This window comes from Drosophila mojavensis, unplaced genomic scaffold (genome assembly GCF_018153725.1).
Source record: "Drosophila mojavensis isolate 15081-1352.22 unplaced genomic scaffold, ASM1815372v1 contig_74, whole genome shotgun sequence".
In the NCBI taxonomy this organism is placed as follows: Eukaryota; Metazoa; Arthropoda; class Insecta; order Diptera; family Drosophilidae; genus Drosophila; species Drosophila mojavensis.
In genome coordinates, this window is record NW_025318899.1 from 6,233,573 (window position 1) to 6,259,638 (window position 26,066).

At 42.6% G+C, this 26,066-nt stretch overlaps 4 protein-coding genes and 1 non-coding gene across 8 annotated transcripts; 4 read left to right on the forward strand and 1 right to left on the reverse strand.

Annotated features, from left to right (window-relative positions):
* Positions 1–1,034: 1,034 nt before the first annotated feature.
* On the forward strand, positions 1,035–4,938 carry LOC6581572 (pickpocket protein 28). Its single transcript, XM_002007264.4, has 6 exons — positions 1,035–1,642; positions 1,765–2,025; positions 2,084–2,288; positions 2,348–2,618; positions 2,691–2,946; positions 3,033–4,938. The coding sequence occupies exons 1-6, from the start codon at positions 1,077–1,079 to the stop codon at positions 3,277–3,279; spliced, it is 1,806 nt and encodes a 601-aa protein (XP_002007300.1). The 5' UTR covers positions 1,035–1,076; the 3' UTR covers positions 3,280–4,938.
* Positions 4,939–11,623: 6,685 nt separating this feature from the next.
* LOC6581573 lies at positions 11,624–14,350 on the forward strand. 2 transcript variants are annotated; one of them, XM_044009624.1, is made up of 6 exons: positions 11,624–11,739; positions 12,270–12,389; positions 12,452–12,631; positions 12,695–12,829; positions 12,886–13,065; positions 13,128–13,741. In XM_044009624.1, the coding sequence occupies exons 1-6, from the start codon at positions 11,737–11,739 to the stop codon at positions 13,230–13,232; spliced, it is 723 nt and encodes a 240-aa protein (XP_043865559.1). In that variant the 5' UTR covers positions 11,624–11,736; the 3' UTR covers positions 13,233–13,741. The 2 variants fall into 2 exon arrangements, with proteins under 2 accessions (XP_043865559.1, XP_032587532.1); XM_032731641.2 differs by lacking the exons at positions 12,886–13,065; positions 13,128–13,741 and adding an exon at positions 13,834–14,350.
* Positions 14,351–15,282: 932 nt separating this feature from the next.
* LOC6581574 (cuticle protein LPCP-23) lies at positions 15,283–15,879 on the reverse strand. The gene has a single exon (XM_002007266.4). The coding sequence runs from the start codon at positions 15,877–15,879 to the stop codon at positions 15,283–15,285; it is 597 nt and encodes a 198-aa protein (XP_002007302.1).
* LOC6581575 (cuticle protein 16.5) lies at positions 15,387–17,901 on the forward strand. The gene has a single exon (XM_044009623.1). The coding sequence runs from the start codon at positions 16,978–16,980 to the stop codon at positions 17,740–17,742; it is 765 nt and encodes a 254-aa protein (XP_043865558.1). The 5' UTR covers positions 15,387–16,977; the 3' UTR covers positions 17,743–17,901.
* Positions 17,902–21,852: 3,951 nt separating this feature from the next.
* LOC6581576 lies at positions 21,853–24,465 on the forward strand. Of its 3 annotated transcripts, none has more exons than XR_001449107.3 (11): positions 21,853–21,945; positions 22,027–22,194; positions 22,598–22,726; positions 22,810–22,983; positions 23,041–23,208; positions 23,269–23,394; positions 23,449–23,629; positions 23,803–23,850; positions 23,914–24,081; positions 24,152–24,271; positions 24,348–24,465. It is a non-coding gene; the product is annotated as an uncharacterized LOC6581576 (transcript). The 3 variants fall into 3 exon arrangements; XR_006357515.1 differs by having other exon boundaries at positions 23,085–23,208; positions 23,728–23,850; XR_001449108.3 differs by having other exon boundaries at positions 21,861–21,945; positions 23,728–23,850.
* The last annotated feature ends 1,601 nt before the right edge of the window (positions 24,466–26,066 follow it).

Sequence of the window (26,066 nt, forward strand, 5' to 3'; positions counted from 1 at the left end):
TAGCAAGAAAATTTATTTGTATGTTTATAATTTAGTTTTTATTTAATTTAAATTACTTCAACTTCTCTGGGGACCAAGTGAAAGTTCGCCTAACGCATTTGAAATTCTATTTTGGCAAAGCTCATTAAAATAAATGATGATCAACTGCAACACACGACGCAAACAAGACAGGCACAACAAGGACACTGCAAACATTGTTGAAAGCAAAGCGCACGTTAATGAAAAGCGCCAACAAAAGGTGAGGCGAGGTAGTGCCCCCCCACCTCCCGCCCCTTACTCTGCTGCTTGACAAACTTTTGGGCACACAATGCTGAAAATGCAGTTAACTTTATTAAAATGGCTCGCAACGTGTTGTGTTACGTTGCGTTGCGTTGCGCCGCGTGTCCTTGCCGCAGGACAACACCCAAAAGTAGACAACAACAACAACAGAAACGAAAAAAAAAACAACAATCTTTATGGCCAACTGCAGCTCTCGACATGGTCTGGTTGAGCGTCTGCAACGTGTGGCGTTCGTTTAGTTTCTGTTTCCGCTTCTGTTTCCGTTTCGAGGTCGAGTTAAGCGTCTGCGGCTGACTCCTGGATTTAAAATGCATGAGCATTGGTCAACATGGGCCACAGCAGCCGCTATTCAATTTGACCAGGGCTGGGCGCAACTTAAAGCTAATTAGAATGCCTCGCCCAGTGCCAGTTCTCAGTATGTGGATACCGCAAAGGTAACATTTAGCCAGCTAAAAATTACGACTGGCAGCTCCCACTGGCTGGGGACCTGGCCAGAGCGTGTGTGGCAAATTGCGCCGGCTTGCCCAATGAACTAATTGAAATGACACCAAAAAAGGGAAAAGAAAAAAAAAAAATGAAGGAAACTAGCGCGAACAATAGTATTTCACACCATCAACACTTACGTAGGTTTCACACGGCGTATGCGTGATGCGGCAGCTGCGTGCCTTAATGGGCAATTCCTTGGAGGGCGGCAGCGTTGCACCCCAGCGACCAGAGTGAAGCAACATTTGCCAGCTATATAAGGTGAGCCGCTGCCTGGCGCTTGCCTGACTTTGTTAACGTACTCGGACTCGGTCATGTCGTCGAATAGCACTCAGCCACAGACGCCCATCACTGGCCTGGAGGTGCCCCGGGCACCGCATGCCGGAATGCTGGCCACATCCAGCCAGTGGAAGCGCGCCGCCTTGATGGCCAAATCGGCCTCGGCTTGCCGCGAGACCAACTCAGACGACAGCGAAGATGAGGTGGATACCAAGCGACAGATCAAATACGGCAGCGGCTTCCAAGCGGCCAAGGCAATCATCCATGAGTACTGTGATTACAGTACGATTCACGGCATCCGGTATCTGGGCGAGAAGAAGCGGCCCTGGCTGGAGCGTCTGTTCTGGGTCAGTGTCTTTCTGCTCTCGATCTTCACCTGCTTCAAGCTGACCATGAACATCTGGGACAAGTGGAACAACAATCCAGTCATTGTCAGTTTTGCCGAGAAGTCGACGCCCGTCTGGCAAATCCCGTTCCCCACCGTCACCGTCTGCCCGGAGACCAAGTCGCGTCAATCCGTATTCAATTTCACTAACGCCTATTGGCAAATTCGCGATTTCCGCGGTAATGTCACTGGAGTTAAAGATTTCAATGAACATGAGTGAGTATCTAGTAGAAGGAGTAACTGACTCGCTCGGAATGGCTCTGCGAATTTCCTGAAAAGAACCAAAACGCTTTCATCCCAGCGTTAGCTTAACAAAAACCTATCTGAACTCTTTACAGCTATTTGTTTTACGATGCTGTGAGTCAGGTGTGCGATCCACCTTTGCATGACATACCCGTCGGCGATGCACGACGCAAGGGCATTGAGATTATTGATACGCTGACCGAAGTCAAGCCCCTGTTTAATGACACATTTTTGGATTGCAAGTGGCGCAATTCGCCCACCAAGTGCAAGGAGATCTTTCACAAGGTCGTCACTGAGGATGGCGTCTGCTACAGCTTCAATGCGCTGAGTCCAGCCGAGATCTATCGCGCCGAGGGGTAAGTCAATTGAAGAGTTCGACCAAGTCCGTATCAATCGAAATCTTGGTCTGTGCAGCATCATACCGGACATTATATTTCGCGAGGAGAATCGCTTGACCACCGAGTGGACTGTGGAGGATGGCTATAGTCTAAGTGCCAATGAATCCACCTATCCACATCGTGTGCTGGGCCCTGGCGCCAAGGCGGGCTTGTACCTCTTTATGGGTGGCATTGAGGAGGATTTTGATGATATGTGCCGTGGTCCCGTGCAGGGTTTCAAGGTAGAGTATTCAGAGAGTCAACGGACTAGGCCTCTAGCTCTCTCCATCTCCCGGTTTAGATACTGCTGCACACGCCTGGCGAGGTGGCGCAGACATCGCGTCAATACTTTCGCATACCCTTCGACCAGGAGGTGCTCATTTCGATACGACCCAAGATTATCACCACCTCGGACGGCCTGAAGCACTACGAGCCGCACAGGCGACAGTGCTACTTCCAGAGAGAGCGTCGCCTGCGCTACTTCAACACCTACTCGCAGACCAACTGTGAGCTGGAGTGTCTGGCGAATTTCACGCTCTCGGAGTGCGGCTGTGTCAAGTTCTCTATGCCGCGTGAGTTTCCAATGGAACTCTTTGACTTGAGTTCGTTAGACTAATGCCGGGTATCCATGCTTTATCCCTCAGACAATGTAAATGTGCCCGTTTGTGGACTGGGTAACTTGACGTGCTACAACGAGGCTGAGGACAAGCTGCTGGTGCAGGAGTTCAACCAGAGCGTGGCCACCAAGGCCGACAATGTGCGTGGGCAAACGGACTGCAACTGTTTGCCCTCGTGCACCTCGATTGCGTATGAGGCGGAAATATCGCAGGCCGACTTCGACTATAAAACAGTTGCCAAGAAGGACAAATCGGAAGAAGACGATGAGGCGAAACGGCAGGGGTACGAATGGAACTCAAGCGCTTTAAGGTCATCTATCTGTGAACTCTCTTTCTCTTTCTCCCTCTCTCCCTCTCTTTATCGTTTAGCATGAAAATGTCGCGCGTTTCCATATTCTTCAAGGAGGCACAGTTTTTGACCTCACGCCGCTCCGAGCTCTACGGCACCACCGACTTTTTGGCCAATTGTGGCGGCCTGCTGGGCCTCTTCATGGGCGTATCCACATTGAGCATAGTGGAGCTGGTCTACTTCTGCACGGTGCGTTTGATATCCAATTTGCGTATGCGCCGCAAGACACGCAAGGAGCTCTCCCAGGCCGCCAACAAGGAGGCCTAAGCACGGACTGCTGCTTATCAATAACCCAGTGGCAATTCGTGATGGATGCTCTTCAGTTTCAGTATCACTCCATCTCTCCCTCTCTCTCTCTCTCTGTCTCTCTTTCGTTCTCTATGTCTGCGTGTGTGCAAACAATGGAAATAAATTTGTACTCTTAGCACAGTCAGCACTTGGAGTGGGTAACCGACTTGGGATATACATACATACATATGTATGTGCGTATGCATGCATGCAAACCCGCATGCTGCCAAAGTCAAACGTTGTGTGTGTGTGTGTGTGCATTTCAAATGGAATCAATTATTTTATTGTGTGATTTGCAGCTGCAATTCAATTCGATTGCCAAAAGTCAACAGACTCCGCAGCGATAGAGACAAGGCCTCATCTTTAGCCTTCGCATATGTTATGCAGAGACAGGTCTTTGATTTGCCAGCCAGCTAGACGCTAGAGATCCAGACAGCCCACGCACAGACATGTACATATCTATCTGTCTATCTAGATATGGGGGCGACGTCTCGTACCTTTAGCTATGCAAATAGCTCACAGCTTCGTTTGAGTTGTGTGCGTGCGGCTCTAATGGAAATCCAATTGAATTAAGTTAATAATGTTGGCAAATATTTAAACAATAGCAGCAATTTATGCACACACACACACACACACACATGCACGCACACACACTCAAACTATCATCTGCAATTGTCATTTAGTTTAATTCAATTTGCATGCACGATTCGCGGCCTTTATTAGCATATCATTGGCAACAGTTGTGCAACAGTTGTGTGTGCTGCCAGCTACGTGAGGCTCAGCTACTGAAATATGCATGCCACACACACACATACACACTCACATACACTTACATACACTCGCTTGCACGCTGAGTTCATTATGGCAACAAGTGTCGAAATGTGTCGAAATATTGCAAATAAAGTTGACACATTTGCATACCTAATAAAATTTTCCATGCACATGCGGAAAAGTTGTGAGAGTGCAACAATGGGGCGCAGCCTTTTGCATGCCACATGCAGCAGCAGGCATAAAAGTGTGGCATGTGTGCATGTGTGTGTGTGTGTGTGTGAGTGTGTGTGCATTTGGCACTTTCCACTTCAACGCGGCATTTCTGCATGCCAATTTTTATTCAGCGCACAAAAACAAAAGTTAAAATGAAATTTATGACAATTTTATATCGATGTCTGTCGTGGCTGTCTCCTGAGGTTTATCGATCACATATATGCATATATATTATAATATATATACTCGCAAATAAAAGCATGAGTGGCACTGAAGTATTATGGCTGGCTTGGCTGGGTTAAGTGAAAGCGCGACATTCTGTGTGCAGACTGGATGTTTCTTTATTTTTCCTGCACTTTAAATATAATCCAGAGAGCTTAAGTTAAGCCGGGTACGAATCGACTGTTATCGATTCAGCAATAATTATCCATAGGCATTTTTTAATGAGCTGCATTTACGTATGTGAAAATTGGGCTGTGGATATGGAGGACACCCCAAAATCGATAACAAGCGATTAATTTATATTGCAATAATAATTGATACGTTTTTGAATTAAGTATGAATAATTAAGTATGATAAATAAGATTACGAATTGCATAGATATGGAATACCCATAAGCACTTACCTTGGATTATTCAATTGCTATCGATAACTAGCACAGCCTTAGCTCTGTAAGCAAAAGAACAAAAATCGAAAAAAAAACGTTATATACTAATTGATAACAAGTTATCAATGACACCATTTTTACAATATCTATCCCTTTAATGAATCAAAATTTTTTAAATATGCTGACAATCAATAATAACTGCTAATAGTCGATTAATTGACTGCTATCGATAGTCAAGATCTAGCTGAGTTTTATATGACTACTCGTATTTATGTGCAGAGCCTCTACGAGAAACAATTAAATTATATCTTGAACATGCAGCTGTAACTTTTATGAAAGCTCACTTGAATATGAGTGTGTGCGTGTGTGTGTATGTGTTTTCATCCGTTTGTCGCATTGTCAGCTGAAATGTGCATAATGTGACATTGGCTATTAGCGACTGAAAGCAGCTCGTCAACTTTGGCCGAAGTCAGTAATCAATTTGCATTTAAAATCGTCAGACGGCAGCAGGCAGACGGCAATAAACAGAGAGCGAGAGAGAGGGAGAGGGAGTGAGAGAGTACAACTTTAGCATAACATGACATCTGACATTGGCAGCAACAGCAGCAGCAACAGCAACAACTACAAGAACAACAATAACAACGTCAACAACTTGACAGGCCAAAACTCCATAACAATATCAATAAAAAAGTTGTTTGCGCTTTTGTAGCAATTGCAAAAGAAATTGCAGCGAATTCGTAATTAAACTTTTGCACAATGCAACGTGCAGTTGTCCGCAGTGTCTGACTACAACAACAACAGCCAACAAAATACCTAGCAACAGTCAGTCAAGCAACAGCAGCAACAACAACTGAAACTGCAACAACATTGGGCAAAAGTTCGCTTCATTTGCTTGGCATAGCTTTAAATTTCCGGTTTCCGGTTTTAGGCGTTACCCCACACTGGCCAGGCGCTGTCGCGGCTGGTCGCCAATGGCGGCCATGTTTGTTTGTATTTAAGTCGGTTTCTGAGCAACATTTTGCGGCATGCAACAGCACGCGGCTGTCATGTCAGCGCGACTCTGGCTGCTAGTTAGATGGCTGTGGCTGACTGCTTAAGCGGAAATGACTTGAATGCTTTGCCAGGCACACACACAGACACACACACTCGCACACGTGTGTCACACGTGGCGTATGCGGAATTTCGCACTCGATTGCCAGGCGCACCTTTGGCTGTAGAAAGTTTCGTGTAACGCGATTAGCGGTTTGCATTTTGTTAGCAACTCCCAAATGCCGTTTGCATATGCAATAGACAAACAGCTGCAACAAACAAACAAACAACAACAACAACTGCAACAACTGCAACAAACAGTAATCGCTGGCTTCGCTTTCAGCCAAGTTTGAAAAGTCATTAAAAACTTTAAATGCGAATTTCGCAAATTTTGATTAAACTGCGCAGCTTGAAGATGTTGCGACAGAACAATTAATAAAATATGCATAGACCAAATTGGTTTCTTCCTTGTGGCAAATCAATGTTTATCGTGACATCAATTGCCAATTGACACACACTCACGCATACACACACACACACACACACATATCAATATATGCCGACATTGTCACGTAAACATGAAGCAAGGCATTTGTATGCAAACCGCGCACTAAATTAGATTCTTTTTTACTGCATTGGCATCGCCTGCTCCTGATGATGACAAGCAGGCATCCAACAGCATGCGGATGCGGATGCGAATGCGGTTATGGATATGCTTCGTTTCGTTGTCCTTGCAGCGACAGCAGCGTGGACGATAAAATGCGTAAGCTCGTTAAAATTGCAGGCATCGCTCCTCTTATAATACGAATAATGATCGAATGATAGACCAAGCGAGGGCATTGCCAGTCGACCTCTCCTTCCCCTCTCTCTCTCTCTCTCATCTCAGCGTGCTGCGTAATGCATAGCGAAATATTTGATTTCAGTCTTCGGTAGGTTAGCGTATCAATGGGGGGTTCATTGGGTCGGCACATAAAATGTTGATGCGCGTGTGAAATGTCTGTTGAATGAGGTCTTAACGCAAAGTCTGTGGCCTCTTAAACTTATATTCCATTGCGTGAGACATGTAAATTTTGATGTTCACGCCAGTTTCGCTAATGGGAAAACTACATACATATGCATATGTTTGTGTTTATTTGTCTAACGTGCTGTTCTACATGTTGTTGAGAATAACATTAACTGCGTACTTGTAGTCAAGGAATCTTGTATTAAAGTAGAGCCAAATCTTGAACAGTTTCAATAGGATATATTTACCATAGTGGCAGTCTGATAAAGGTTAAGTAATAATTTAAAAATTAAAATAAAATAATAAAATATATTAAAAAATATATTCAATAAAATAATTTTATGTATATTTAATTAAATTTTTTTTTATAATAAGAGTTTGTCAGACTAAACATTCAAGTGCGATATCATAGCTCATTCCACTTAAATTTGATTATGATCTCTTAACGAACACAGGAGTTCTCAGGCATCGACCTCATATATATGTATAGAAATATATATATATATTTTTTTAAGTATTTGAGGAATAGATTCTGATCCCAGATATATAGACAGTTCTATATATAAGACATTTTGTCATTTGAAGTCAGTTATAAATATTTATGACTTATACTATATACCATATAATTTTCTTGATTTTCATTTTCTACTTTCTATTTAGTTATATACTTAAATACTTATAATTTCTCGTTTCCTTTATTTTTCACACAGACGGTCCCATTCATAGATCTCATTACAAATCATATTTAAATATTTATAATTTCTCTATATAGAAACGTTGAAACCGAATGAAATCCCGCCTTTGTTGAGAATATAATCTAAAGCCAACAACAGCAGAAACTGTTTGCTGCCGCAAGTGCGACTCATTCCACATTGTTTATCCGCATCTTTACGAGAGCTGCGTTCTGTTGGCCCAGTGAACATAAATTAAATACACTCACATACAGACTCGGACTCGGATACTCGTACTTATTATGCATTACCTAATGAAAAGTGGGTGGATGCCGGGTGGCAGCAGCAGCAGGAACTCTCAGGAGGCGTGGCGAGGCGAGGCGAGGCGCAAGCAAATAATAAATAAATAAATAAACGAAAAGCGCAAATAACATTTGAGCGCCAGATTTAATTTCTAACGTTGAGTGCGCATATTAAAACAGGCAGCCAGGACGTGAAAGCCAACAACAATGTGAGCTGTTGGCTGAGAGGGGCGGGGCGGGGCGGGGCAGCAAACAAAGATGATGCGGATATCACTGCGTCTGCTGCCAGGAGGAAGTGCAGCGGAAATGCGGGTCGAAGACCAAAAAGAAACAATAAAACCAACAGAGAGACAGAGAGAGAGGGGGGCAGTGTGAAAGAGATAGCAGAAGTGAGAAAGCCGGCAAATGTTGGCAAATTAAACACGCCAAGTGTTGGGCGTGGCGGAAGGCGTAATAGAAGTTAGCGCGGGTAAACAATGAATTACGGAATCATGAAAGCAAATTGACTTTAATGCAAAAATCAAATATTTACACAGCGCGAGAAAAACTGAGCGGCAATGCAATTGCAATGCAAGAGCGAAAAGAAACCAGAGGGAGGGAGGGAGGAGGGAGGAGCCAACAGATATACAGACGCAGATAAAAGACAAACAAAATACAAACAAAGGCAACACACACACAAACAAATTGAGGTTATGTTAGACGTTGCTCTGGCCCTAAAAACTCGTTTCAGCACTTAAATGCCAATGCAAACACACACACACACACACACACACACAGAGAGTGGGAGAGAGAGAGGGAGAAGGAGAGCTTGTCTGAGCTTAGATGTAACTGGGCATTGGGTTGGGTTTTTGGGGGTCTGTGGCATATCCGGTTTTTGAGTGTACGTTATTAGCCCTTCGGCCGGCTGGCTGGCTGTCCGGCGTGTCTGCATTTTACGATTTCATTCATTTTTGTGGCTGCCATTCGACGCCGCAAAATATGCAACAAAATTTTATTTCCAGCTTCGCACACTAGAGCCGAAATAAAAATAAAAACTATTATCTAATGTTCCGCAAAGCGCCGCTTGGCGAATGGCAAATGGCGAATGTCCAGCATTCATTTTCATCCAGCAGCTTTATGGAAATTTTTCAATTTCTCTAAGAATTTTCCAATTAGAAAACAAGCAACGGTCATTACTCCAGCTGCCATTTGCCAACCCAAAATACCCGGAACAAAAAAAGAAAGCGAGAGTCTATAAAAAATGGATGATATCTAGTGGATACATGAGCACAAATCTGAAAACCATAAAAGTGTCGCCCCAAAAACCCAAAGCGACAAAGCGACAACCGACAATCGAGAATCGAGAATCGAGAAGCCAACAAGTGAAATTGAAACATTGCACGGATACAAATTGATGATGAAGTGTCCTCCGAGTCCTGCGGGATTTTTTGTTCGACTCTTTATGGCTCCACAGAGGGCATGGCGAATATGTGAATTGCCTTGCGTTGTGGTCAATGTGATTGGATGGGCAAATGCACTGAGATGCCCTTTTGGATGACCTACAATGGTTCTCTCTCTCTCTATATATATGGAAAGTTCATGGATAATTTATAGCGTATGGCAAATGCGAATGGTAGATAATTATTGAGTTTTATTAATAGACACATTTTATGAATATTGATTTCTAAGTCTATGATAAAAGAGTTGAGTATTTATGAATATATATAGATGTGGAGAATGTTGATAGTGAATGGAAAATATGTAGTAATTAACTAAGTCTTTATGCATAATTTGGAAAAACCTTTTTAATGCTCATCTTAAATATGTTGAATATAAGAAATATATAAGTATTTATTATAAAATTTCAATGACAACTTTTAGTGAGGCACAATTTTTAATTCTTCAATATTATTGATAAATAATACATATTTATTTATATTAAAATATATATTAAATATACATATTAATCAATAAAAAATATTTTTTAAAAATATTTATGATTAAAAAATAGATATATAAATATTGTATAAAATTCTTTTTATGTAAAATAATACGTAAAAAAAGAGTTATGTAAAAAATTAAAAATAAAACTATATATTCGGTACATTGAAAGATAACAAAGTTTTTCAAAGACATTCTAACATAACGTAAAATCTCTTAACATTCACTCTCCCCATTTGCTGTTAGAGCATTTCAAATTCGACTTGCCGCACTTCAGCTGTTCGTCATCATTCAGTGTTCCCGTTACATATTACTTTTTATTGCGATGCGAGGCGATGATTGACACCTCGTCTGGCAATAAATTTTTAATTTTCAAAGCGCTGTGATAGACTCTCACTGACTGCCATCTAGTAGACTGCCTGCCTGGCTGCCTGCCTGGCTGGATGACTTTTACTGAGTGACTAACCGAGGACACGCTCTCGATGCGAAGCTTGTTAAATTCAAATTAGAGCCTGGCTGCCTCATAGAGTTGGCGCTGACAGCGAAGATAAATGACAGTGCGCTGTGCGATCGCAACAAATTAACCTTGTTAGGGGCTGCAGCCAGCAACAGTTACAAGTGTATGTAATTTTTTATCGTCTCTTGAGCAGACAGAGCCCGCCCGACCACCCGACCGCTCGACCGCCGCCTCCTCCCCCCGCCAAGAAGCTGCAGCTCGTTGGCCCACTGACTGACTGACTTATGAATGGCGTGTGGCAGTGCTTGAAGTCGCAAAGAGTCGAGTCGAGTCGTGGGATGGAGGGGGGAGAGTGGGCGTAGCTCTACTACAGCTCTCTGCTCAGCATCGATAAATCAGTTTGTATATCAAATTGAATTCACGAGCGTGCACTTGACACCAGCACACGCACATTTATCAGCCCAGCTCGGCCCACCCTCTCCCCCTCCGCGACCTACCAACTGCAGTTCATGTGCTGCAAGCTGAGAACAACAAGAATCTTTGGCTTTAACTGGCGTATGAAAGCGAAGCCACAAAATTTTAATTTCAGCTAAGAGCGAAGGCAACAGAAATAAAAGCAAAAAAATATTAGCGCTTTTGCATTATAAATTATTCATTACATTGGGCGCCGGCCACGCCCACTGGCAGCCACCGCGCGCTGACGGCTGCTCGTTTGCACCTAATTTGATTTTTAGTTGTGTTGAATGGGTCTACAGCGCCCAGACCACACTCTGCTTATCTCTCCTTCTCTCTCTCACCCTCCCTCTCTCTCTCTCTCTCTATCACTCTCTGGTTGCGAGCTAGCACTGGCTGCGTTGCGGTTTAGCCCGTGGCAATCTTTTTTGTTGCTACTGCCACGCACACACACACACACACCCACACACAACGAAGGCAGCAAAAACATGTGAAGCAGGAGTATTGGCCACGCCTTGGCTCTTGCCCGTTTGCCATCTTTTGGCTTTCATTCATTTGGAGTCCGTCGAAAAAATGTCTGTTATGTGGCTGGCAGAATTCTGCAGTAATTAATGGCAACTGTTTGATTAAAAAATTCCATAGACTGGAGACGTTCATATGAACCGAACCGAACCGAACCGAATCCAACCAAAACTGAACTAAGCGAAACCGAGGCAAACACCGCAGCAAATCTATGCAAATTCCACAAATCGCTTCAGCGTGGCAACTTGACATTTCTTGTCTGTTTTTAATTTTTTTTATATTTATACATATGTTACTCCTGCATATAATATCTATGTTTAGGCTGCAGAGTTATTTGATATTTTGTTTGTTGTTTGTACACCTGATAATATTCAATTACATTTTCTAAATACTTCAAAAGCAATTTAAACTCAAATATTTATATGTTTTTGTTTGCCATATATATTTAATTGCCATTGATAAAAACAGAACTCATACACACAAAAAAGATGGTAAGTGCTTATATAAAATTGAATATTTGGAAGTGGGATAAAGAATTTCCCGATTTTGTCTCAACAGAGCTCGGCTAAATGATGTCAGATCTTCAAGAACCTAGGCCAGTTTGAGCTTTATACTTAAGAACTCTTAAAGCAGTATAGCTACCTTGTCTAACAGAAATCATATCAAATAATATTTCGATATCTAACTTTGTGCTTAACATCAACTGTGGAGAAGGCAGACCATACCTTTGACATAGATCTTTAGAAGAACAAATTCTATTGCATTCAGTTTGATTGTGAAATAGTCTGAAACTCAATAGATGAGGTTTTCAAGTCTATAGTGGTACAGCTTGCTATGATTAAACTTAATTTGCACAAGTTAGTGGCATTTAAAAAAAAAACACACACACAAAATTAGATGATAGAAATATTTGCAGTCTGTTTAACCAGACCGTCATAGAGCTTCTATTCTATTATATTCTAGTTCTATTGCATATATTGTAGCTAATTTCCTTTGATATTGTGTTTCCATTCCGTTTCAGCTGGCAGTAAATAAATCGGCGCTGAGTCTGGGAATTGGTCGGCCAGTCAATGCCCCTGGGAGGAACTGGTCATTGATTGGATTTCGCTGGCTTATCCTATTGTTCATTATCGCATGCTGGGTTAGTTAACGTACGGCAGATGTACAAATCTATTGATACATGTTGATATACTTCACTGAAAGATCTCAGCCATCATCGATGTCCACCACTGCTCGGTGATTGTCTACCACTATTCTGGTACTCCAGACTGTGATTTTGTGAAATATGAAGCCTGTATGCTTGCGGGGTCTCTGCTAGTGTCTATCGTTTTAATATTGGGATTTATCTTGCTGCTCTTTCAGAACTTGAAGACATTGCGCACTGTAAGTCGTGAAGTATTCGATATTCTATTGTTATCTCCGATATTATATGATATCCTTCTGCAGTACTTGACAGGTCTGCTCGCCTGTAGCTGGCTGCAGCTAATGATCAACATGGTGCTGACACAGACCTATCCGCTCGTCCACGAAGTCCACGCGAAATGGGCGAAAAGCGAGAGCCTCACCAGCTATGAGATAAAGGTGAGTTGATCTCCTCAACTCAATTTCGCTTTCCCACTTGGAGTTCTCTGCCATAGTACAAGTGCTGCGGCGCCCTGGGCCCCGATGATTATCTGCTCGCATATGGGGAATTACCACGCAGCTGCTTCACCGCTGAAAGCCGAACGACCCATACTCTGCATTCCACGGGCTGTCTCCATGTGAATGGAAAAGGCGAGCGATTCATTCACCTTGAGCTAATCACTCCAATTTTACTGGTTAGCCTGAGGGTGTAAGCACTTGGAGCGATTAATGTGCCTATCGTGTATATCGATTACAGTTGGTGCTCATCGTGATGATGACCGTTTTCTATTGCTATCTGAGGCGAATCAAGGCGCCCAAACGCAGCTGTCAAGAATTGCGCGCGGACTACGTCTTTCTCTAGTGGCAAATTGAATTTGCATTTGGAAGACAAATTGGATGGCATTGAAATAGGGAATTGGATGGGAATTTCAATGGGAATTGATATTGGCAGGGACTTACACTTCTCATATTTCACCGGCTGCAATCAATAACGATAAACACTCGAGTGTCTGCCTGGCTGGCTGCCTGAATCCTTGTTTGCCATTGTCCGAGTGTCCGAGCTCTGCTCGCTCTGCATATGCATGAGCCAATAAAGAAATCAACAAAGGCGAATTGAAAACTATTGCAAATACCCAAACAACAGCTCGGACAGCTAACCAGCTGAATACTCGAAAACAATATGCAAAAGCGAAATGCAGCCAGGCGACTGAGCACATATTCAAGGACAATCGGATGACTCGGACCAGGATGTTTGAGAGTTTTTACATATTTCAGCTGCCTGTCTGTCTGTGTGTCTGTGTGCATATACATTTTATTGTTGTCAACATTAAATGAAAAACAATTTTCATGCCCGTCCAAATGCATAAAACATGCCCAGCAGTACGTCTAACTTTATGGCTAAATAGTTTGCTGCGGCCCAAGCAGTTAATACTATTTTTTCTGTAATTCTTTTTTTTTTTCAGCTGCTCGACAATTTGGCAAAACTTTTCCGCCACAGACCTCCATAACCATAACAATAACAATAACAACACTTTGGTCAAGCTGCTGAGCTGCCGAGCTGGCGATGGGTCCCATTGCAAAGTTTATGGTGCAAAGGCGAGCACAACTCGGGGCTAACTGAAAAACCAAAGGGGTCATGTGGCTCATTAAACTTTGGCCAACAATTTTTTGTGCGCCCTCCCGCCGCGTCACCTCGCCTCCGCTGCCGCCAAAGCGCAAAGACAAACAAAAAGTTTTGCACTAAATATTTTGCGACCCTGTGAAAAAAGAATGAAGATAAATATGTGCATAAATATGTATATGGAGTGGGCGGCGCTACATGGGGATGAGCCTGGGCGAGAGGCATAAAATTATGGCACACATACGCCCCATTAAATGTTGAACTAATGTGAGGGGCAGCGCTTAAGGGGTGCAGGTATCAGCTAGAGAAAGGGGTTATTCAGATAGAGAGAGAGAGAGGGAGGGGAGAAGGAGTGATACATAGAGAGAGAGAGAGAGAGAGAGAGAGAGAGAGAGAGAGAGAGTGGAATGAGAGAACGATAAAGAAATGTGGAGATAGATAGAGAGATAGACAGAGAGAAAGAGATATAGGAAGATATATAGTAAATGCGGCACAGAGTGAGAGAGAGCGTAAGAACGAGATATAAGGTGAGTATGATAGATAGAGAGATAGAGAGAGAGAGAGAGAGAGACAGGGAAATGATAGATAGAAGCACATGACCAGAATGGTAGATGGTAGAGCAAGGGAGAGAAATAAACATATGGATTCAAAGAGAGAGATAGAAAGAGAGAGAGAGAGGGAATAAGACAGCGACGAGGAAGCGAAAATGATAGAAATAATAAAGAAAGATCGAGAGACAAAGAGCGGCTGAGATAGATACAGAAACAGTTACATTGTGGGAGGGAGTATGAGAGTGTATATGGAAGAATGGAACAAAGTTAGACAGAGCAGAGCCAATGATAGAGAGCGGAATGTTGGTACAGAAGGAAATGAAATGCGGATATGAAAGATGGAACAGTGAGGCAGAGAAACGGACAGAGGTGCAATAATAAACCAGGATTGTTATGGATTGCGCATTATATCTTATGCATATATATGTACATATACATATATGTATATCTTATATAATATCGTCAAAATAGAGCTGCTTATCAAACAACTCAACAAGTTTTGCCAACGTCGTGCTGAGCTGTTGTCAAGCTAATGTCGCGACATAATGTCGCCAACTGCCATTAACTGAGCAGAGACAGACGATGGAGCAAAGTGGAGTGCAGGTAACAAATAAACCAGTTAAAATTGCTAAAATTAACAAAAATAAACAAAGACAATTGCTTATAGTTATTTTCGCAACTAAATTTTAATTCGTGTGATCAACAACAGTTACAACAAGAGCTGAGCGCCAGGGCTCAACCTAGTAGCCCCAGTGGGAGCCGAAGCCGTCGAAGCTGACGTGAGCGACGCCAATGGCGGGCGAGTACTTCACATAGGCAGCGGGGGCAGCAAGGGGTGCGGCATATGAGGCAACTGGAGCGGCATAGGTCTTGGCCAGAACGGGAGCTGGAGCGGCATACGAGACAGTCTTGGCCAGAACTGGAGCTGGGGCAGAGTAGGTGACAGCTGGAGCGGCATAGGAGACAGTCTTGGCCAGCACGGGAGCAGGAGCAGAGTAGGTGACAGCTGGAGCAGGAGCAGCAGCATAGATTGACTTGGTGACCACGGCAGCAGGTGCACTGTAGAGAGTCTTGGGCGTGTAGACGTTGTTGGTGGTGCGCGAGTCCACCTTGCTGAAGCTGGAGTAGGGTGTCACGACGCTCTTGGACTGGGTGGCGACGGTGCCGCCGAACGAGCGCACCACATTATGCTGGGTGGTGCCGACGGCATCGAAATGTGGCTGCGCCACCTTGGTCAGCACGGGAGCAGCGGCCACATAGCTGGTGGGAGCCAGGTAGCCAGCATTGGCGGCGCCGAGCACAGCGCAGATGGAGAGGAGGACGTACTGGAATGCCATGACTGCTGGGTGAGGTTGTTGTTTAACTGCAACTGGAATGGTTACTGATGCCTAACTGGAGCGGCGCCGCAGCTTAAATAGCCAAAAAACCAACTGGCCAAAATGTGTTGGCCAAAAACATTTCACGGTCGCAATGGCCTTAACATTTGCGAGACAGCGCGACTTAGGCCTAAGCCGCCGCCCCAAACAAACCAAAACTGAAACTGGTTCAATGGGTCGGCAAATGACGAGCCAAAAAGCCGTCCAAATTGGAGCTCGAACTGGAGTTGGAATTGGAGTGGGAGTCGATGTCGATGTCGAAGTTCGAAAAGTGAATTATTTTGAATACTATCAGCAGCTCATAAATTTTCCAGAGAACAACAACAACAGCAAAAAACTTTTATTGCGTTCGCGCGTATTTTTCCATTAAATTGAGTTCAACTCAAGCAGCAAATATGCCCCGCCCACCACGGCCCAGTCAAGGACTCTTCAGCTTGTGTCAACTTTTTGCTGTGGGGATGTTATTTTTCTTTTTCTTTTTTTTTTTACTCTTGTTGTTTATGATTTTTGTACTTTCGTGCAAGTTTTTTGGTGCTGCTCCTGTGGCACACGGGGCGCATGATGAATATTTATTGAAATTACCAAAGTTGCCGCCTGTCCCCCAAATTGAATTGTGTTGCCAACTTGGGATGACTGCCACGCCCCATTTCTTTAGCCGCCTGTGTTTTAGATACTCGCATTTTTTTTTTTTTTTTTTTTTTTGGTTTCTTTTTCTTTTTTGTTTTTGGCAAATTGTTATTAATTTTACACGTGTGCCGTTGAGTCCGTCGCTCAGCAAACGTAATTACGACGTTTAATTTATGGTCACAAATTGGCTTTCAAATAATTGCCAAATACTCAACGGACAGACAGAGAGACATTGAGACAGTCAGACAGACAATCCGGCTCAGCAATACAACAATTTCGCATCTCTCATTGTGGGCCGGCTCAATTACCAAACATTCGTCGTTTTGGCACGCGTCAGCCGCGTATAAAAGCCGCAACATTTTGGCCAAATCAGCATCAGTCGCAGCCCAGTCAGCCGTCAGCTAGCAACAGTTATTCGTTCCATTCCGCACAATGGCCTTCCGTTACGTCATCTCCCTCTGCGCCCTGGTGGCCTATGCCAATGCCGGTCTCCTGGCCAGCCATGTGGCCGTGGCTAATCCTGCCGTGGATGCCGTTGCCTCCACGCAGCAAAATGTGGTGCGCTCCTTCGGCGGCACCGTCTCCAGCTACTCCAAGGCCGTTGACACGCCCTACTCCAGCGTGCGCAAGACAGACACTCGTGTCCAGAACAATGTGTACACCCCGGCCATTGCAAAGACCACCTATGCGGCTCCTCTGTACACTCAGGCCACGCCTCTCGTGCAGAAGACTCTCTACGCTGCTCAAGCTCCAGTGCTGGCCAAGACCGTGTCCTATGGCGCCCCATCCTTCACCTACTCGGCACCTGCTCCGGTCGTGGCCAAGACTGTTTCCTATGGTGCTCCAACTGTCACCTACTCTGCTCCAGCTCCCGTTCTGGCCAAGACCGTCTCGTATGCTGCTCCTGCTCCAGTTTTGGCCAAGACCGTCTCCTACGCTGCTCCTGCTCCTGTGCTGTCCAAGACTGTCTACTCGGCACCCGTGATCGCCAAGAGCTATGCCGCCCCAGCTGTCGCCTATGCCGCACCACTGGCCACCACCAACGTGAACCATGGACCAAGTGCCACCACCTACACCCACAATGCACCCGCCCTGGGCGTCTCCAGCTACGGCAGCTCCCAGACCGTGCGCTACTCGCCCGCCGAGAGCGTCTCCCACATGAGCTTCGATGGCTTCGGCACCCACTGGGGCTTCTAGACACGAGCTGGCGCCACGAATTGTTGAAACTTCTTGTTAATGTTGATTAATTCGTTAATATTGATAATAAAACATATTGAAAAAAAAAAAAATCATATTTGTGTTAAACCTTGGCAAAGCTTCCGTTTCGAGGCTGGGCCGCAAGTCTTTGGCGGGGCTAAGCAAAATGAAGTCAAACAAGCCATAAACGCACAATTGTTCAATGAATTATATCAGAGCAGTTGAAAACAATTGGAGCTAGAGGTGGAGCTGGGAGTCGAAGCTGAAGCTGGAAGCCGGTTTTTGCGACGTCATCTCGTTGGGTCGTGGTGGCCTTCGCTTGGCCGCTAAGCCGCTTTCTGCGCGGCTCGTGGCGGGGGCGTGTTTACGCCTCACAATTACTATATGCCATTAATTGGATTTAACATTTATTTTCGCACACCGTCCAGCACGTTAAGTGCCCGCTGGCACTGGCGAGGGCCCATTGGCCCATTGATCTACGAAATGGACATCGAAATCAAAATCCGTCTCATTGCCATCCAGTTTGGCCAGAGCAAACAGCAAACAGAGTCAATTGTGACCCGCTTAGTTGTGCCTTTTGCACTTGCCATAATTATTGTCTGTTAATTATCGGCTCATTCAGCTGATATAACAGCAATCAGAGTTACGTTTGCTTTCTGGGTCACTCAGCAGTCACATATCATATCGTTTTTGGTAATATTTGATTTAACAAGGGTTATTGCTCTGGGTGTCTGATCTTGAAGTTGTTTGAGAATAAAAGACAAGGCTGCAAGAGACTTTGAAACTATATTTACTACTAATGAATATACATTAAATGAACATATAAATATGAAATATATATACAATATTAATGAATGCAACACATACCAAAATCCTACGGAAGTAAATAATTTTCTACTTAAAGTAAATAATTTTTTTAAGCTTAGTATTAATATATATTATATTTTTGCATACATGTAAGATATTGGTTAGCGCAAAAATATACATAAAATATGTATATAATATAATAGTATATTTTATTTTATTAATTTATTTATTTATTTTATTCTCAATGAATTATATATATTCAGATTTACTGATTTATTTTATTTTGAGGGAATTACGATTTATTTTATGTGTAGATTAATTTTAGTAATTTTCAATCCAACCTGTTCGATAACTGCTTTGACATCTGTTTGATGTTGATGTTTCAAATAATGTTGTAAATAGCCTCAAAACGAATGCAAATTCCTGAATGTGTCAACTCAATCACTTTGACAATCAGCTCAACTCTCGGCCGCAGCTAATTTCTAAAAGAGCTTCGTCATACTCTCAGGTGTACGGATGGCACTCATAACTAGCTCACACTCTTGCAATTGGCATTCGACAGGCATCTGTCCAATCATCTAATTGAAAGCTTATTAAAAAGTGATTGTAAAACACTTTATTTTGGATTTGGAGCAGGCGTTTGGCTCAGACCACAGACCACAGTGTGCGCAGTCGAGGTGACATTGATTTCTCGACAATTCCCTGGCTAATGCGCACATAAACAATCAAATTAAATGAAGATATGCATTAAAAAGCAGACAAAAGGGCAAGACTCAAACACGTTTTTCTTACGAAATTAGCTGCAGTTGTGATTGCGCATACGCCATGTGGGCCTGATTCCTGTCTGTCCATCCATCCATCTCTCTCTCTCTCTCTATCTCTCTCCCTTTGTCTGTCTATCTGTCTGCCTTGACAATTAGTCAATAATTTATTTCAATTTCATTTGGCATACCAAGCACACTCACACACACACACACACAGAGAGAGTGGAATGAGAACTGGCCTAAGTGCAGTTTAATTACATTTGCATTTTGGCTTTTGCTTTTGCTTGGGCTTGGGCTTGTCGCTTTTGGTTTTTGCACAAACTGCTTGCGCATGCAGCTGAGCATAAACAATTGTTGCAATGCAATTTGCGTAAGCGAATTTTCATCATTTAAATAACAGAGCATTATGCTTTATTGTGTTTATACGACACACACACACACACACAGAGAAAGAGAGAGAGCGAGTTGGGGGCAGATAAAAAGTGCATTTCTCACTCTCGCAGTCGCAGTCACATTCCCAGTCTGTTGTTCGGTGTCTGTGCAGCTATGTCCTGCTATAATTAAATTATGAAAGGACATAAGACGCATAATAAGTCATAAATCAAATTTACCTATCCCACGGGCAGTCCCCACAACAGCAGCAAGGCAGCCAGACAGCCAGACAGCCGAGCTTTGCTGCCAGACACCCTCACATAGTATTTGTGACCCCAGCCCGAGCGCATCCCAGCTGAAGCCAAGCCAAGCCAAGTCAACTCTTGGTCCGTAATTTGATGGACATTATGACGACTCTGTCTCGGCAAACAATTAGACAATTGATGCATCTGTGTCTATTTGGCCAATGCCATCTGTGCTATTTGTATCGGACATGGCACACAAAACGTGAAAAGGGCCGAACCGAAGCGCCCTTCCCCCTCCCCCCTCCACCATAACCAGACAGCTGTGACTGCATTTTATGTTGTCCACGTCATGGCCAGACGCTCCACTTTCGAGTGTCCAATTGAAAAGTTTGTGCAACAGCAAATGTTAACTGTACATGCCAGGCAACTGCAATAATTTCAGTGTTGCCGAGCTGCTGCTGTTTTTGCTGTTCATCGTGTTGGCCAACATTGAATGGGCCGAATTTTCGTTCGTTTTGTTAACTGCTGCAAATGTATTTGAAGCTTTGCGATTTGACTATTATCAAAGATGACAAATTCAGTCAAGACAAAGTTTGTGAACTTTTTTTAATTATTACTCATTTAAAGAAAAATAAAATAAAATAAAATTCTATCAAATATTACTTTTAAATACATGAATTATTAAAACTGTGTTAGCATATATAAAACTTTTCAATTATGCTCATCTACTAATAATAAATATAATAATATATATTATATATCTGAAAGAAAAACTTCCTTTTTCTTAGGAAATTTCTGGATGTCTCCACAGCTCGTCCCAAACTCTCGCAACATAAACAAATTTTGAGGTTGTTGTAACGCAAATTCCAGACAGAGCTGAAGCAGAGAAGAAGTAGAAAGGAACTGAGAGCCCAGGCAGCTCAGACAATTCACAATCGCGATATGTCATAGTCGCAGACAAAGGTCCAGCCAAAAGATGTGAGTTTGGTTTCTCTAAGAAACGACCGCTCCCTGCCCTCTGAATGCCATCTTGTTGAGCTGCTCTCAACTGATACGGATCATTGCTTGGCCCGCGGCTATGCTGGCCCAGCGCTGTAGATTAAAATTTAATTTTTAATTTAAAGCCTGTTTGCATTTGATTTGCGTCTTGTTGTGGCATAAATAAATGAGCAAGGGCACAGGCGAAGCCTTGAAGCCCCGCCCGCCTGTTGATTTATCATCAGTCTATGCAAATTCAATGCTCACCTTTTTAGCCGCTATCGGGCGCAGCCACGTGCAATGTCAATGTGAAGCGATTAACATTCAATTAGCTTTTTGGCTTCATCAATGATTTTATCGCCAGCCATTAGATGCGGCTGGTTGGGGCTGGAGTTGTTGGCGCGTGTGGGGCGACTCCTGTTGCGGCAACTCCTGTTGCTGTGGCTGCTTTCAGTGTAAATTGTGGCAAATTATCATTAGCCTTCTGTTGTTGTTGTTCTGTCTCTCTCTCACACTCTGTGTGTGTGTGTGTGTGTGTGACAACATCTTTACATCTTCAAAAGGTTTTTATGACATCAACAGCTGTCGTTGACAGATTATTGCGGCGATTATTTCAGCAGGCAAAGCAAAGGGACAACCAACAAGGACAAGGACAAGCCCAACTGGCAAGGACAGCCACTGACTAGGGGTCTATCCGTGTGCCCTGTAGGGGTTGTTCCACAGCAGTCGATACTGTCTTCTCCTTTAGCTTTGTGTGCTCAACTGGAAATTGTCAACAATGTTCCTAGTAGTTGTTGTTGTTGTTGTTGTTGCACATGTGTCTCTGGCTGACTACAGTTGAACATCTTGTGGGCTGGCTGTTGTAAATAACGATGTTTCACTTGAAATACTTGTCACTTATGTTTACAGTGTTTTCTTTTTTTTTCAGACTAATAATATTACTTAATATTTACAGTTATTCAGAATCTGCCATGTGCCGTAGTTTTACGCGGCGATGTCTTAAAATCGCTACGATAGCCTCTCTATGCATCCTGCTGGTAAGCTCATTGTGCAGAAGTTTGTCCCTCGTATACCCAATTATAAAAATATTATATATCTATTTATCTATTTATCGACAGCAATTTTCCCTTGCCGAAGTGGGTGTGAATATTGCATATATTTTGAATCAGACTTTTTTCAGAACTTGTATGATCCTTTCAAGCGTATTTACAATTATATTCATGATCATTATATCAACCATTGGAATTATAGTACTCTTTGGACAGAACAGACTCAGACCCTTCATAGTAAAGTTAAAAGAGTTTTTAAAAAATCATTTTGAAGTTTTGTCTCAGCTACTTAATTTACTTTGCTTTTTTAATGAACTTAAAGCCCTAATAGTGTAGAAAGCTTCTTGTTTGCTAAGCTTTTGCTTGGCTATGCACGAGAAGGCTGACATTTCAAGATTAAGTATACAAAGCGCGTTAAGCTTTCGCAAGTAATCAATTATAATAATAAGCTTAAAGCTCGCTCGATATGAAATTTCTCTATTGCTTAAAGTTTATATAATACAACATAAAAGCCAAGCATGCTAGCGTTTTGAAAGCTGTTTGTAATTTAGAGTATTTTGGTATTTTTAAAGCTCAAGCTTCAAGCGCACAAAGGATTAAATTTAAGATTAATCTAACAAATCTTTTGCGTACATTTTAGTTGGCTATCTGCCTGTTAGTATATCTCACATTGAAGTCCCTTCTTTGGATACTCTTTCAAGACCGGGAAAGGACAACGATAATGTCTATATTGTCAGATATATTCTTTATCCTGTCCACAATATGTACTGTGAGTGAATCAATCAGAAAAAGACTGTGTGAGAGATTATGATTGTTATGCTTATGCTTGTGCTACTTTATATTTTCGTATAGATTGTCTCGATATTATTAGTCACATCATTGGTCTGGAGGATCGAACATACCTGAGACTTTTGTTTCGTTTTCACTAAACATCAACATTTGTATAAATTGGTTCAAAAAAACATGTGCTTCCTACGACTATTTATACTCCAGATCCAAACGGTCGGGCTGTGTTTCATAGTTTTGGTAAGTTAGTAATTGTGAATCGGACGAAAGTAACTGAATACCATTGTCTTCCATTAGATATGTAATACTTGTAATCTTTTCTATGGCATACGATTTGCTAGCAATTTCGATGGCCCTGCGCGGAATCTGCTGATTGTGTCTATAATACTGGACTGTGTTCTATTCCTGAACATTTTCTTGGGCATTTATGGGGCTCTTCTTCATAAGCAATGGCCCTTAAAGCTGGTAAGTTTAAGTCCCTTAATGTGCTTCACTAGTTCACTATGTTTACCTGATCCTCGCTAGTATATATTCACTCTGATTACCTTCTTCATAAGTAAGGTATTGATTGCGGATCAAGCTGTTGGCTTTGATACCGAATTCTATTACACCTTGGTGAACCACTGGTACCATATGGAAACTGCCTTTTCGGTAAGTAGAGAAAACTAGGGGATGTTATATTGATATCTTGTCAATTACCTTTAGGTTTTATGTTTGATCTTTGCCTTCTCATTGTACCTAAAAATGGACGACTTGGGAGACTTCAAGTAAAAAACCAAATAAAATGCGAATGATCTGGAATTAATATCAAAATTAATTGAGTTTTACATGAGAACGACGTGTTACACTACATTAGCTATTAATCATCTATGGACTTATTGACGTGGTAAGACCTAGCAGATTTTAATGAACATTTCTTTTTCATTCAGCTTTTGTGTTTATTGAGAATCCAAGTAGCCTATTTCAATTTGTTCCTTATTTCAGAAGGAGAAAAATAACAATTTGGCAGTAGCTCTATAAATATAAATACAAATAAATATAAGCATGTGTTTCTTTCAGTTTGAGGCCCTGAGATATACGGCCATGAGCGTGATCATCGTTTTCGCAGTAAGTTCTTATCAGTCTTCATAAATGTAGGTATAAATACTCAGGTAGCTCTAATCTGTGCAGGCTTGCAATTTTCTTGACGACAGTTTTACCGTAATGACCCTATGTGAGGGTCATGAGAAAATTAAAACAGGTCTAATCGTATCGCTTGTAATGAATACCGTAGCGTATATTCCAATTGTCACTGGTTTTTATGGCACCTATCGCAATCACATCTTGAAGCTACAGCAGGTGAGTCTCAAGTATTTACGGCATTTGTAGTTGTTGTTGTTTTTTTTTTTTTAACTCCCATTTATTGCAGTTCATAATCACAATGATGGCATATTTTTTCGGCAAAATCGTACTAAGCAAATTTTTAGTTCTTTTCGAACTGCCTAAAGTTGAATTGATCGTATCGTATCAACTATGTATTATCACTTCTGTAAGTATATGATTGCATTATCACCAAGGAAGCTGTTGACTCCTATTATTTTCTTTTTTTTTGTTCTTTTTTCAAGGGACTTTGTTTTGTATTCGCAATTCCACTAACTGTGAAGCTTTTGGAGAAAGAGAATGAACCCGAACCCGAAATTCAAGTTTAAATTCATATAAATATTTTTATTTACCTATTTTAAATAATTGGCCTTTTTCATTAGCAAGTTGAGCTTGCATACGGGTTGGGTGATAATTATTAGATTTTATTTGGTAAAGATTTCAATAGTTATATATAATCTGAACTGCTGCCTGTCCGTCCGTCCGTCGGCTCGTTTGTCCGCCCGTCCGATTGTCAGTTCGTCTGGTTACATTTCCAGTATGGTAATCGCATGGCTATTCTATTTCATTAAAAGTAATTTTTTTATAATACTTACATAAATAAGTCTCAATGGCGTGGAAATTGTATTTAATTTGTTTTATTTTGCCAGCTACCAGCTTAACAGCTTTATTTGCAGAATTGTCTTGGACTTTAGATTCGGCATAAGAGATAGCGTTATGTGAGCCGGTATCTGTGGCCTATCGAATTACATGCGACATTATGGACACAACACGCCCGCAGGATAACAGCAGCAACAGCAACAGCAGCAGCAGCGGCCAATAAAGATGATGATGACAAGATAAACGAAAGTTTGTGGTGTAACAAGGGGAAGTGCAGGGGCAAGGCAAGGCAAGGCGAAATTATCGCTGACTCTGGCTGCTTTAAATGAAATTTAACGATGCACACAAATAATGGCACTTTGCATTTTAAGGCACTTTAACGATGCGACGCGACGGTCAGAAGTCAAGCGCAACGGATGCGACATTGACATTCAATTGGTTAAGAGAAGAGGAGCGCAGGACGATGATGTCCTGGCAGCGCCGCTGTGAACCGCTGAACTGAACTCTGCTGCTCATTATACGCATTTCCATTTGACACTTTTATTGGCCCAGCTGTCCAGGAGCTGATATTTCACACTTGATTCGCTGGCAGAGGGCGAAAATTAAATGCGTAATGCTTGGCCAACATTTATGCGGGTCATTTTATGGCCAGAAACGGTAGCGGATGCGGATGCGGTTACGAATATCAACCGATAAGGCCATTAAAATATCTGTATATACTTATTTATATATAGCAGCAGCACTTTTGCCGGCCATAAACTGACGCAAAGCGCCAAATGCCCGCAGGCACTCAGCCAATTACGTAAATAAAAAGAAATATGTTTGCGCCCAGCTAGCGTCTACTTATGTGGCAAACGTGTCAAAGTGCTGAAACCGAAATGCAACAGCTTTTTACAGGTCTATGCAGTCACTGAGTGCCTCATTAGGCGTGTGAAGCTGGCGTCTTTCCTCTCTCCCCCCCCCGAGGTGTTGCTCGTAAATTGTCTGCGCGTGTGGGTGGTAGAACACAGCTCAAATTTAATGGGCATTTCAAATTTAGAGGATATACATATATTCAGTTTCGATTGTATGCATGCTTTATACAAATCGTATAATTAAAGCTGTGCGCCGTGGGCGATTTTCATCATCAGCAGCTGTCGCTGCTGCTGGCCTCCAAAAAAGCAGCATGTTGTCGCTGTCCTTGGCAGCGTCCAGGCGTATATCCTGCGGCTGATTAAAATCTATTAGAGTCAAAGCAGATGTAAGACATTGCTCAGCGAGTGGGTGGGGGGAGGGAAGAATGAGGGAGGGAGGGGTGGTAAGAGAGGAAGAGAGACAGAATGCGGTCTCTTGGCCAATGACTCAGGCATGTAAATGTCGACGCA